This window comes from Ursus maritimus, unplaced genomic scaffold, assembly GCF_017311325.1.
Source record: "Ursus maritimus isolate PB19 unplaced genomic scaffold, ASM1731132v1 scaffold_20, whole genome shotgun sequence".
NCBI lineage: Eukaryota > Metazoa > Chordata > Mammalia > Carnivora > Ursidae > Ursus > Ursus maritimus.
Genome location: NW_024424453.1, coordinates 13,873,897 through 13,888,779, shown reverse-complemented (window position 1 = coordinate 13,888,779; position 14,883 = coordinate 13,873,897). Strand labels below are relative to the sequence as shown.

The 14,883-nt window shown below is 39.1% G+C and overlaps 1 protein-coding gene across 1 annotated transcript in view; it reads right to left on the bottom strand.

The window, feature by feature from the left end:
• Nucleotides 1–14,883, bottom strand: part of ERICH6 (glutamate rich 6) — a 30,173-nt gene continuing 15,290 nt past the window's right edge. The window contains exons 11-14 of the mRNA XM_008710992.2: nucleotides 9,969–10,054; nucleotides 7,862–8,017; nucleotides 4,735–4,963; nucleotides 1–264 (exon numbers count right to left, since the gene is read on the bottom strand). Coding sequence (XP_008709214.1) covers nucleotides 1–264; nucleotides 4,735–4,963; nucleotides 7,862–8,017; nucleotides 9,969–10,054 — 735 coding nt within the window. The remainder of the gene's footprint in view (nucleotides 265–4,734; nucleotides 4,964–7,861; nucleotides 8,018–9,968; nucleotides 10,055–14,883) is intronic.

Below are 14,883 nucleotides of genomic sequence, written 5' to 3'. Positions count from 1 at the left end.
TTACGTGTTTTCATTTATTATAGCTGATATTGTTTTTATTGTATCTTTCTTTATACCGGAATTGTGACAAAGGGCAATTAGTTTTACAGAAAGTGAAGAAAGGTAGGAAGGTTGCTTTAATTTTTCCCAAACCTGGCTGGAGGGAAAATTCGCACATCCTTCAAGTTTGTGAAACAGGCGTCGAATCTTTATTAAGTTGGCCAGCAGCAGCAGATCATCCCCATTCAGGTACCGGAGGACGGGAATCTCCTCGGGGTTAGGGAGCTTTTCAGCAAAGAGAAAGAGAAGGGAAGCTCAGGGTCCACCTGTGGCAGCGGGGAGGCGGGAGGAGGCGAGCAGGTGGCAGTCATTCGGAGCTGGAGTCCCTGAGTCTCATTATCTACACATGGGGGGTCAGCGGCGTTCATGGAATCTGAAGGGGGAATGTGCTAAAATGCTGGCGAGATCTGAGAGCCAGAGCAGGCCTGACCGCATAGAATTTGGATACTTTCAAACGCTGACAATTGGTTCAAGTAGTGTATCGGCATATAGTGACGGGAGCACCCGAGGCCGCAAGCACGGTCCCTTCGCTGGGAGACGCCCCGTGGGGAGAGCAGGGTCAGGGCTGGGCTGGAGGCTAGGAAGGCACCGAGCGGGCAGCCTCCTCCCAGAAGGCGGCGCCTCAGCTGAGGGTTCAAGTAGGACCCGACGGCTGACACTCCTTTCCTTCTAAAATGTGCCCCTACCTCCAGGAAGCCATCCACCTTAACCTGTCCGTGACCCTCCCGTGGCCTCTGCGCTTCCCCTTCCTCACAGCCGTTGGTGATCGAGGCTGACGTCTCCTTGCCGCTGCAGGAAGGGGACGGGGTCTGTCCGCACAGTCCTGCCTGTGTGTGTTTCCCGTGTGGGGATTCAGGACCAGCGTTTCGCCCCGGGTGCGGCGGCCTAAATGCAAGCGGAACGACCGCCTGCCGCGAGCAGAGCGGCCACCGACCTGCAGGAGAGGAGAGAACGCCGCGCTCCCCCTGCATCGGAAGGTAGGGAGCGACCGAGCGAGGGAGGAAGGGACGGGGAGTGCGAGACGGATGAATAACAAAGAATGGACCAGCGTTTTTAACTTCCCTTCAATCCCAAATTCCAGAGAATCACAGAAAACTTTTTAAGAGAGTAAATCAACAATGGTTCTAGGAACTAGAAAAGATTTTGATCAGCAGGAATAGTCTTACGGAATTCCTGAGTATCAAAAAGCAGATGGGGCCATCCCCATCGAGAGAGAAAGGACCAAATGAGACCGCTAACCCAAAACACACGTCCTGAGATCAAAGTTAACAGAAGCGAGGAGGAGGACAGGCCCTGGGGTAAATATTAGAATGATCAGTTGATCAGTTGGGAGGCAGCCCTTCCGTGGGTCTGGGTGGGGTTGGGTGGGGATGCTCCTGTTTTTTCAACCGTGGTGCCCCCAGGCTGCACAGGCTGGAGCTGGAAGTCTGGCACTGGGGCTATAGCCTTCCACCCACCCTGCTTTCCCACAGTCCCCGCGAACAAACTTCAGTAAGCAGAACACGCAGGAAAGCAGGGATTCTCAGATACAAAATGAACACACAGCCAGGAATCACCAAATATCTAAGGAAATTTGAGGCCACGAGGGAGAGGCCAGATTTACCTATCGGAGATACCAATATTCAAGGAGACAGGATTAGTAGCCAGAGGAACACTCTGGAATATATATGGTTAATATTTTCTGAGGGATTGGAGAGAATTATGGTTGTCGAAGAGAAGAAATAACTAGAGGACTTGGAAATGCTATGCATATAGAAAGATGTGTTAACAATTTTAGAATGATCATTAAAATAAAATGTATGAAAAGATTGAGTCTATTAGGTTGAGGAAAGCAACGAAATCAAGTTACATACTGTTTGCAAGAGACACATCTAACTTAAAACTGTATGAAAACATTGAAAATCAAAGGATGTAAAAAATGTACCAAGCAAATGCTAACTAAAAAGAAAGCAGGTGTAGCAATTTAACATCATACAGAACAGAATTTAAGGCAAAGGTCACTGGTAGGGACATTGGGAATAATACATATTGATAATATAATCTTTTTGTTAAAATTAAAACAAAGAACTTCACTGATAACGCTGAGTCCTATAATGGGCGGAGCTGAAGAGCTAATACGGGAGGTGAAAGATCAGGCTGGCCCAAGGCAGAAGGTACAATGCACCAAGAAGACAGTCAACGTGTTGAATTTCCTGACCACAGAGCCTTAAGAGTCACCTTGGGGAAGACCAGAAGCAGGGAGACTCATTTCGAAGCTCTTATAATGATTTAAACAAGAGATGGACCCGGCCCAAGAGGCAGACAAGAAGGATGGTATTAGAGGACTTAAGAAGGTTCGAGACCAAGGTTTGGAGACCAGAGCTGTTCCGGAGGCAGGGTTTATAGGACCTGCTGGGAGCAGAATTGAGGCTGTGACGCGGAGAGGGGGAGTACTGAGCACTGAAGGAATGCAGTCGTCATCGCTGAGGTGGAGAAGACTGAGGGTGCGCCAAGCTCTGCGATCTAATTTCGCTAAGTTTTGAATGCCCTCTTAGACACACAAACGGAGATGCAGGGTTGGAATCCGGGATGTGCAAGCTAAAAGTTCGTGGAAGAGAAAATGGTTATCAAGATGAGGTGGTATTTAAGGACAGGAGACTCCATGAGACCACCTAGGGAGTGATTCACTAGGGAGATGAAGAAGAGCCCCGGGGGGAGGCCTGGAGCCCTCAATATGTAGAAAATGGGGAAATGAAGAGAGTCAGCAAAGAAAAATGAGAAGGAACAGTCCCCAAGATGGAAGGAAAATCAAGGGAGAGCAGTGCCCCGGAAGCAAGGCAAGAAATGCTTCCAGGAGGAGGAAGTGAAGAACTGGCTGATGCCACTGGGAGGCCACTCCATGTGGCATAAATTAACTATAATGCATATGAAACATTATAGAGCGATTAAAAACAAAATAGACAAATATGCTTGGAAATGTAGACATGGAAAAACCTCTAGTACTCCTTAACTGGAAAACAAAAACAGAAAATCCCCCCAACAATAAAAGCAATACGATCCAATTTTTATTTTAAAAAAGATGTGTATGAATAACTTATAAATACACTGAACAAAGAAATACTAGCTTTGGGGTGGTGATTACCTTTGGGAAAGGGATGAGAATAGATGAAAGGATGAAAGTGGAATCTCAATTTTTTACCCTATTTCTATATTATTTGAATCTTCAAATATGAGAATGTATTTAACCTATCACTTTCGTAATTTTTAAAAACCTAAAGAAAGGGTGATCATGAGGATAATGAGAAATGGAAAAAATTTTAACATCACATTGTTTTTTTGGATCAAAATGACTCTCTTTCTGATTAAAATTCATTTCTAAGGAGTGAGGGGGGAGAGAGAGAGAGAGAGAACATTTTTTACGTTTTTGGTAAGAACGCATTTACCATGAATGTAATGTGTCAAAAGAAGCCTATCTTATGAATTTCTAACAAATAAAGCAGCTTGTCTGGAGCCTGAGCAGCTGAGCGCGGTAGCCAGACAGACCGAAAGTGGCCGGAATAGCGCTGAGCCCACTGTAGACCCTCACTCCCTGTTGGCTGACTCTGAAGTGTCCCCTCTGTTGGGTCTTTATGAGATATTTCTGCCTGTGCTGAATATTGAGGTCATATTTCCACTTATTTAAGCATAGAATTTTTCGGGGTTGACAATACCTTTGAAGTCTGGAGCAGTCTCTGCCTTTAATAATTGATGAAACAAAGGGCCTCAGAGTTTAAGGGACTTGTTCAGAGCCACACACCAGATATGCTACATAGACCTTTATTTATCTCTACCTCTCTATCTGTATATATATTTCAACATTATTGAGATATAACTGACAAACTCTATATGGAGCTTTCATTTACTGAGTACTTAGTACCACCAACCATGGTATCAAGCACCATGCTAGGTACTTTGCATTCTCATTGAATCTTCACAGCAATCTGCTTGGTAGGAATCATTTCCTCATCTTATAGATGAGGGAACTGAAGTTCAAGTTCACCCACTTAGCTAAGTAGCAAAGTTGAGGTAAGAAACTATGTCCCTGTAACCTGAAGGCCATGTTCTTAACCATTGCCAGTCCTGAGAGTGTATTCTAGGCCATGCCCTGGGTGGGGCAGAGGAATCAGTAAGGCAGAGATTTTGTCCTTCTAGAGCTCACCATCTGGTAGGAAAGGCAGCCATAGGGGCAAGTAAGGCAGCATGGTCCAGCAAGCACAAGGACAGAGGTGAGTACATGGACACCCCAGGGAAGGCCATGAATTGGACCCTGATTGGGCAAAGGGCTGGAAGGTCTGGGAAGTGTCTCCAAGGAGACGGGACTTATGCTTAGTCTTGAACATGGTTGGAACCCAGGTCTCCTGACTCAGCCCAGGACTTTCTGCTATAACACGAAGCAAAAACAAACACAATACAAAATCCTAAAACCAAACTCCCAAAGTAACACTACTTGGTCACAGAGTAAACACGGTGTTAGTATTATCCACCCTGAACTAAAAGGAATTTCTGAAGAATAAACAATTAATATGAAATTTTCACTATGTGATTTTTCCAATGAATTCCAAAACTCTTAGTGGACAGTAGATTGCACACAATTATAATCTGTCGGTACACACTAACAAAAGTCATTTTACTCTTATTATTCTAAATGCTTTGAACTGTTTTCAAAAATGTACATACCTTCACTTTGGTCCCAACACTGATTCTTGCCTGTTGGCCCATTGCTAGAAAAGTGATTGAAATCTTGTCTTGTTCTAAGATGCGAATTCCAATGTAATGGTTCAAAGCCAGGAAGACAGGTTTAAATGAAACAAAGGGTGAGGAAGCAACAGAACTGGACCAATTCCAAGCCCTTATTCTGTTGCCAGCTTGATCTGAGTATTGACCTCCCAAGATATTGATGTATACCCTGGGCACGAAGGAAATCAAAAATTATAAACAGGAACATTATAATTCAACCTTGAAATTAGCCCTGTCGCTTGCTAGCCAAGGGGAGCCCCAGTTTATGCTGGCCGGTAGCCTACACGTGGTGCAAAACCTCAGGTAATCTTGGGAGTGGTAATACTGGGACTGAATTTTATGCTAATTTGAAGTAGCGGATCCAACCCAAGACCTACTGACAAACCAAACTGGGTCCCAAAGACGGAACCAGGATGGTAAAAGGATCTGGAAAACTGTGTGCTGGGAAGAATGAAGGGGGAGCAGGGAAGGTTTAGTCTGGACAAGAAGACATGCAGGCGAGGCGGGCAGGCTGTGCCTGAAGAGGGGAGAAGACCAGTGCTTAGATTTTCCCCAGGATGAAATGAAGACCAGTGGCTATAATCCCGGGGAAGGCCCCATTGGCCTCAGTCAGGACAGCTGTGTTCTAATAGTGTCCAGCAACTGGGAGCCAGGGGTTCTTCTAGGATGGCTCTTGTCAGGGCTGGGTGTGGGCAGGAGAGGCTCAGGGAACATCTCTGAGATGGCTCAGAGTGCCGGCGAAGAGCCTTGTGACAGAGCACAAGGTGGAGTTTAGACTAATGGGGCCTCCCCAGTCTCTTGGCGTAGCTGATGCCACGTTTCACTGCATTACATACATATTAGCACAGTCTGTGTTCCAGTGCAGTAAGGACTGCCATTCTACTTAGTTATCTCCTCCTCGTGCTCTCTCACCTTCTTCCAACTTGGATCGCCCATCCCTTCCTTGAGGAGAGGGAATAGGTATAGTTCTGGGTACTTAGAAAGTTGGCTGAATTTGATAATGAATTATTTTTTTAAAACTAGATGAATTGGGGGCATCTGGATGGCACAGCAGTTAGGCGTCTGCCTTCAGCTCAGGGCGTGATCCCGGCGTTCCGGAATCGAGCCCCACATCAGGCTCCTCCGCTATGAGCCTGCTTCTTCCTCTCCCACTCCCCCTGCTTGTGTTCCCTCTCTCGCTGGCTGTCTCTATCTCTGTCAAATAAATAAATAAAATCTTAAAAAAAAAAACAAAAAACTAGATGAATTGGCCATGAGGGGCCCTAGAGCAAGATAACATCTTATTTCCCCACTGCTGATTAGTGGCAGTAATCTAATAACAAAAGTGCAAATGAGAAATTGAGGTGATGATCTTATTGTATGCGGGAGGAAGAAGTTTCCTTTCATCTGGAAATGTGGATGAAAATAATACTTGGCTAAAACTATGTAGATAAAGAATGTTTATTAAATGAACAATTTGAGTCTATATCACGTACAGATACATGCTTGTAGTGGCAAAGATCAGAGTGTGCCTTCAAACAACATCAGTCCAGCAGGGGAGATGGGCTTGCTACACGAAAGGCAGAGGCAGCTAGAAGGGGCTGTGAGAGTATGCAGAAGGCCCATCAGAGGGCCAGGAGTTCAGCTAGTGGGTCAGAGACTTCACAGACAGGGGAAAGTCCTAGAAACCAATGAATATCTGGTGACAATTAATACAGTACCCCATCAGATGTAATATAGGATTGCTTTTTTTTAATTTTAAAGATTTTATTTATTTATTTGACAGAGACAGCAAGAGAGGGAACACAAGCAGGGCGAGTGGGAGAGGGAGAAGCAGGCTTCCCGCCAAGCAGGGAGCCCAATGATGTGGGACTCGATCCCAGGACCCTGGGATCACGACCCGAGACAAAGGCAGACGCCCAATGCCTGAGCCACCCAGGCACCCCAGGATTGCTATTGAACCCTGAAGGATAAGTAGAAATTCTTCAGTACACATAGGGGTAATGGACTGACTACTGCATTAGGCCTAAAAAAACCACAAATGTCTTAACTTTCTCAAGTACTGGCAGAATGTCCAGACATTGTCAGTTATGAAAGGAGTTTCTCAAGATGAGATTGTCATTCCTGTAAATAATTTAAAGGGAAAGAGTATCTCTTTCTGAAAAGCTCAGGAAGTTGGAACTGCATTTGAAATTAGAACCCAAATTTCACTTCCTCAGGCTAAATGAAATAATGTGAAGTCACAGCGTAGATAAGTTCTAGATCAAAATGGGATCGGGATCTCTAGAGACTTTGTATATTACTGTTGGTTGTGGCTATAGGGATATTGGAATAGTTATAGATATATCTCAAAACATAACACACACACACGCACAACTATAACAACATAGTGTAGCAGCTATCCATTGTGAATTATTTCCATAGAGGAGGTAGTATGACATCAGGCATAGAGAGACCACCTGGGTTCATATCCCAAATCCCTCAAGTGACCATATAATTTGTTTAGAATCTTTTTCTAATATTAAAATAACATAGTTTATATTTTCTTACTGTTTATAGAAAGAATATGATGAGCTTTGTTTTACATAGTTGCCTGGGATTTTTCCGAGAAGATATGGAATAACATAAATTAAAAAATTCCTCTGAGTTGAACATGACTATCTAAAGACCACTAACTTAAATAATTCTTAAATTATTTTTATTTTTATAATTTGAAAGGTAAAAGAAAACTTCCAGCCATAAGAGGGTTAAATTCTAGGGATTTAATATACTGCATAGAGATAATAGTTAATAATACTGTATATATATATTTGAAAGTTGCTAAGAGGTATATCTTAAACGTTCTCAACACAAAAAAGAAGTGGTAATTATGTGACATGATGGAGGTGTTAGCTAATGCAATGTGATACTCATTTTGCAATATGTAAGTGTATCAAATCAACACATTTTATGTCTTCAACTTACACAATGTTATATGTCAATTATATCTCAATAAAGTTAGAAAAAATAAAAGAAAAAATAAAATTTCACAACCACCACCCCCTGCCCCCCCCACCAAAATGGCAGCAGGAGAAACCTAGAAACCTACCAGACATTTCCATTGGGATGATAGCATGAACTTCTGCCAGAAGAATCTAGCAGTGCCAGGATCGCAGGGTCAGTTGGCATGTCTTCTTGGACTATACAAGTGAAACCATTTATTTTGTTGGGCACTCGGATGATGGCTAGGTTTCCAGATGGGTAGCTGAGATCAGATAAGGTCATTTGAGTTGTTCTAATGGTCCTTGACTATTCCGGGAATAAATTCAATTTATGAGAGAGCCTTTGAAACGATTATGGAATAGGAGCTACTGTTATTACAAAAAGAATTTTATGCTTTTTATGGGATCAAAATATATTTACAAGATGCAAAAAGCCTCAACCAAAATACCAGCAAATGGAATCTAGCAATGTATAAAAAGAATTACATACTATGACAAAGTAGAGTTTATCCCAGGAATGCAAGGTTGGCTTGACATCTAAAAATCAATCAATGAAATATATTATATTGATAGAATAAAGAGCAAAAAAATGATCCTTTCAATATACACAGAAAAAGCATTTGATAAATCCAATACCTTTTCATGATAAATAACTCAATGAACTAAGAATAAAAGGGAAACTCCTCAACCTGATAGTGTCTAACAAAAACCCACCACTGACATCATACTTAATGGTGAAAGACTGAGTGACTTCCCGCTTAGATCAGGAACCAATCAAAAATGTTCACTCTCCCCACTTCTATTCAACATTGTACTGAAAGGTCTAACTAGGGAAATTTTATGAAAGAAAAAGAAAAAAAGTCATCCAGATTGGAAATGAAAGATGTGAAACTATCTCTATTTGCAGAGACCTGCTCTTATATATAGAAAATCCTAAGGAATCCATGAAACAGTATATTAGAACTAACAAGTCCAGCAGGGTTGTAGGCAACAAGACCAATGTACAAAAATTAAATTGTACTTCTGTGTACTAGAAGTGAACATTCTGAAAATGTAATTAAGAAAATAATTCCATTCATAATAGCATCAAAAAGAATAAAGTTTCCTGAGGATAATTTAGTGTTAATAATACTCAGTCCTATCTAAGCTGATCAGAGAAGCCCAGAGGTAAAGTATACACAAGACTGACTCTGAGTCATTGTGAAAAGCAGCCATGGCCTTCACGAGAATGAAGAATTAAAGCCAGGGCATGAAATGATAACTAATGATAAAAGTTGGTGGAAGTTATGTAAAATTTGTTGATAAAACAAAACCTACACTTTCTTTCATGGGGCCTGAGCTAAAACTTCATTATACTTCCTACGCCTTGAAAGTCAATCTTCTGGTTGATTAACTGGGTTTGACTAAACTTTTATATATATATATATATGGTCCTAAACTTTTAGGAAACTATTACTAAACATGACTTTCTCCTATTAAAGTGGGACCTGCATTCACCAAAAAGCTCTCCTCACTTCATAGTTTTGTCTGTTTTTTACTTTCCTTGATGTATTAAATGGCCTTTATGTCCACATAGCAAATGGCTTGGCCATCAGGTGGAAGTGCAAGAGACGAGTAACTTAGTGTTCCATAAAATGGATATCGAACTTTTGTATTAAAAAACAATGTGCTGCTCGCAGATGTGTAAATTGGTACACATTTTCTGGGGGACAAAATCTATCAAAGCTTTAAAATGTCTGTAATTTCTTAGCCATAGTTTCTACTCCTAGACATTCAATTCAAGGAAATAAGTGATAATATGCAATGAAGTCTGCCAAAGCTGTTCATTTAGCTGTTGTATATAATAGCAAAAAATTGTGAAACTGCCTTTGTAATTACAGTACATCCCTGTAATGAAATACCTTGTGGTCATAAAAATGGTGGTGTATTTCTATCTTTATTGCATATTATATACTCATAACATTATTATTTGATATTATTATACAAAGAGGGCAAGTTGAAAGGTATGAATAACAAGTTGAAGAATTGATTTCTAAAGAATTATATATATGCTCAAATAAAAAAGGAAAGATACATAAAAAAGATGTTAACAGCTTTTCTCTGGGTGGCAGGGTTTGGGATAATATCTATCTTTTCTTTATAGTTTTCTATATTTTTTTCCTATCTTTTTTGTGAAGAACTAAAGCTAATATGAATAACTTGTTGAAAGGATACAATATTTGTGTTGTTCCATCTGGAAATGAAGTCAGAAACTTGCTCCCATGTTTGTAGTGTTTCTCTAAGAGCTCATTCCTCATGATCTATATACGCACCACAGAAAATGAAAGGACCCTTAACTGCTAATTGTTCCAGATACAACATACTAATTATGATAGTAATAGGCATTCCTTGCTCGCTAGGCAGTGATACAAACCATTGCTTAATTTAAATTTTCGGCCCTGCAACAGTGACAGGGAACAATCCTTAGGAATCATTAAAGATTGTTCCTAACCCTTGCAGATAACTTGATGAAAGCTTTCAGGCAGGAATCTGACATTTCATATCTGTTTGGAAGGGCTTTTTTTTAAAAAATTTTTTACTTTGTTCACAATTTACTATAGAAACAAAACAGAAGATTAAATGGCAGCCCTAGCACAATGGAAATATTCTATAAGCTAATTGTAGTAGTGGTTACATAACTGCCAAAATTCATAGAGCTGTACATCTAAAAAAGGTGAATTCTGTATATAAATTATATTTCAACAGACTGACTATATTTTTTTATTTTAATTTTTTTTAAGATTTTATTTATTTGACAGAGAGAGACACAGCAAGAGAGGGAACACAAGCAGGGGGAGTGGGAGAGGGAGAAGCAGGCTTCCCACTGAGCAGGGAGCCCCGATGCGGGGCTTGATCTCAGGACCTTGGAATCATGACCTGAGCTGAAGGCAGACACTTAACAACCAAGCCACCCAGGTGCCCCTCAACAGAGTGACTTTAAACTCATGTATAAGCTATTAGCATCTGGTGTCTCTTCAAGGTTGCTCTTGAAGTTATTTGAGCAAAACACTAATGGCGTATGAGAAATTGAAGAAAGAAATACAGGGAGATAATCCTTATTATATCTCCAACTTTAACTATTTTATATGTAATACTCAATAGGGAAATGAATTTGTGCCCAGTAACATTTTCTAATCAAAGATTCTTTGTATTCCTAATCTTGTATTATAGTAAAATCGATTCAAGAATTTCTAGGGCTAAACAATGAAACCACCTAAATATTCCTATAAATGTTGCCATTTATTTTGGAAGATAACACATTTTTTCATTTTAAAAGTTATGAAATATGAAATACATTCAGAAAAGTGCTAAAACATGCTGTTTTGTTAGTGAGTAATTATAAAGTGTTCACCCATTGTTATCGCCATCTGGGTCAAGAAATAGAACAATGCCAATACTCTAGGAGCCCCTTCTGTGTGTCTATCTTAAAGTTGGTAACTTTCTTTCCTAGACATAACCACTACTCTGATTTCATGGTCATTTCTTTGCACTTTTATAATTTCTAAACAAATAGCTTTAATTTTTCTCATTTTGAATTTTACATAAGTAGAAATATACATCATGTAATCTTTAATATTTTCAATGTTATGTATGTGAGTTTCACGCATGTTCCAGTGTGTAGCTGTGGTCCATTAACTTTTTTTTTTTTAAGATTTTATTTATTTATTTGACAGGGAGAGAGACAGCTAGCAAGAGAGGGAACACAGCCAGGGGGAGTGGGAGAGGAAGAAGCAGGCTCCCAGTGGAGGAGCCTGATGTGGGGCTCGATCCCAGGACCCCGGGATCATGCCCTGAGCCAAAGGCAGATGCTTAACGACTGAGCCACCCAGGCGCCCCTTGTCCATTAACTTTGATTTGTGTATAGTGTTTCATGGTATGAATTTATCACTGTTTATTTAATGGATATTTGGGTCATTCCCAGTTTTTGACTATTGTAAACAGTGATACAGCAAACGTGGTTATGCATGTATGCTGGTACCCAGTTCCTCTTGGATATTATGACCATTTGAGAAAAATGGGCCAAAAAAACTCTTGAGCACTTCTCAAAGGAGAAATCTCAAACAGTCAATAAATGAAGAGGTGCTCAACATCATTAGTAATCTGGGAAAGGGAAATTAAAACCACAATTAGAGATCAGTTCATACCTATCATACTGGCAAAGAAAATGAAAAGTCTGCTAGTACTGACTATTGGAAAGGATGAAGAACAAAGAGTCACTATGTTTGCCTCTAGTGGATCAATGTAATTTGGTCCAACAACTTGGAAATCATTTTGGCTTCATCTAGTAAAGTGAAAGACATATCTTGGGATTCAGCAATTCCATCTCTGGGTATAATATCTGAGAGAAGGGCAAATAATATACCTTAACTTCAGACTTGGATAAATTAAATTTACTTGCTGAAATTTCTAGGGTAGCCAGAGAAACAATAGAGACAGAGAGTCTAACTTCCAAGCTTGTAGAGGTAAAACAAAAAATAGAATGACATATTTTAAATACCTACCCAAAAGACCAGGAAGGATAAAGGAAAAGAAAAATACGTAACAAGGAACAAATAGAAAATATTAAAGAATGTCAGTAATTATATGTAAATAGACTAAATGCTCCAGTTAATAGACAAAGAATGTCATATTAGTTCTTTTTTTAAGGAAAAATTCCAACCATATATTATTTACAAGAGACAAATCTAAAATATAAGAATACAAAAAGATTATAAATGATATATGAAAATACTAAAGAGTATTACTAGAGATAAAGATTACTTCAGAATGATAAAAGTTTTAATCCACCAGGAAGATGTAACATTACAAAAGACTTTTCCCATATTAAGACAGTTTCAATATATGTAAAGCAAAATTCCACAAAAGGAAAAGGAAAAATGAAAAATTCCATAATCGTAACGGGATCATGAGCTGAGCCAAAGGCAGACGCTTAACCGACTGACCCACCCAAGTGCCCCTCCATATTGTTTAAATGAAATTAGAACCACTACCTCACATTATATGTAAAAATCACTTCCAAGTGGAATAAAGACCTAAATGTGAAATGCAGACCTACAGAGATTTTTTTAACATAGGAGAATAGCTTTATTATATCAGGTCAGAGAAGGATTAACCAACCAATGAAAAAAAGCAGTATCCATGAAGGATTTGATAAATTACGATTAAAATGGTGAAAGACAAGACAAGAAGGGAAAAGTAGTTGCAGCAATACAACACACAACGGGCTTGCATCCTAGTATAAGGAATTTTTATAAATCAACTTGAAAAAAAAGTCTAATGTACCACTTTTTCTCTTCATCTTTCTTGAGTCTCAGATCATCTAAATTACACAAAGCACATTCTTTAGAATATCCTTTAATGAGGGGCTACTAGTGACAAATGATCTTTCACTTTACTAGACAATGTCTTTTTTGGGCACATTTTCTTGAAAAATATTTTAACCAGTTATAGACTTCTAGACTGATAACTTTCTTTAAGCACACTAAAGACATTCCACTGCCTTCTGTCTTCCATTGTTGCTTTTGGGAGATTATCTGACAGTCTAACTCTTCTTTGAATATAAATAGGACTACTTGTTCTCTGCTGCTTTTAAGATATTTTTTCCCTCTGTGTTCTACGGTTTTGCTCTGACATGTCTAGGATTTTTTTTTTCTTTATTTCATCTTGATTGGAATTCATTGGGCTTCTTACATCTGTAGAAAATTATCCATTATCTCTTCAGATACTGTCTCTGTCAGATTTTCTTTCTCCTCTCCTTTTGGGATTTTGAATAAATATGTTTTGGACACCTCATTTTCATATATCATACACTTTATTCTATATTCTTTACTTAAGTTTGTTACCATGGAGAATTTTATAATTTTTTTTTAACTTTTTTCCAGGTCATTAGTTCTCTCTTTAGTTGGGTCTAACCTGTGTTTAACTGTCATCTTTTAAGTTTTTAAACTTCAGTTGTTATATTTTTCATTTCTATAAGTTCCATTGTTTTCTTTACACACTGATTATGTTGCTATAACTTTCTGTTCCCCCTGTATATCTTCAAGCTGATATTTTATTTTCTTAAGCATAGTTTAATTTCCAAAGTCTTTGCAGGTCTTTTTTAAATTAAATATTATTCCTCTGGGTTTTCAACTGTGGTGTTGAGTTTTCTTGCATTCTTGGTTCTTTTTCACTGTGTGCTAGTAACTGAAACTGAAAGATAATTTGCAGGAGAAATCTGAGGGACAGGTGACTTTCCTCCAGACACTATTTGGATTTGATTCTGTCACTTCAGTTCACTGCCATGCCTTAAATTCTATATCACCGAAGAGAAACAAATCTGGTCTCCATAATTTAATTTCTAGAAATCTATTCTGAAATAATATACTTATATAAAAATACATTTATACACAAAGATATTCAAAGCAATGTTATTTAGTATAGCAAAAAAACCCCTGTTAACCTGTATGTCCAATAACAGGGGAATGGTTAAATAAATTACATAAAGAAGCACATAGATATTAAAATGCTGTTAATGTAAGCTATATAATATCATGGAAATATTTTCTCTAATAAATTTTAAAAAGAGATAAAAATTACACATGTAATATAATTACAAGTATGTTAACCAAAACCAATGGGTAAAAAGTCTAGAACAGTGCTGTCTGATAGAACTTTCGGTGACCGTAAGAATGTTCTGTATCAGCACTGCAATATGGTAGCCCTTAGTCACACACAGCTGTTCAGTATTAGAAATGTGACTAGTGTGGGGCACCTGGGTGGCACAGCGGTTAAGCGTCTGCCTTCGGCTCAGGGCGTGATCCCGGCGTTGTGGGATCGAGCCCCACATCAGGCTTCTCCGCTATGAGCCTGCTTCTTCCTCTCCCACTCCCCCTGCTTGTGTTCCCTCTCTTGCTGGCTGTCTCTATCTCTGTCGATTAAATAAATAAAATCTTTAAAAAAATAAAAATAAAATGTCTTTAAAAAAAAAAAGAAATGTGACTAGTGTGACTGAATAGTTCCCTAGTGTGACTGAATAGTTCCATTTTAAATTTAATTTAATTTTAGGTATTTTATTTTATTTTTTTAAAAGATTTTATTTATTTATTTG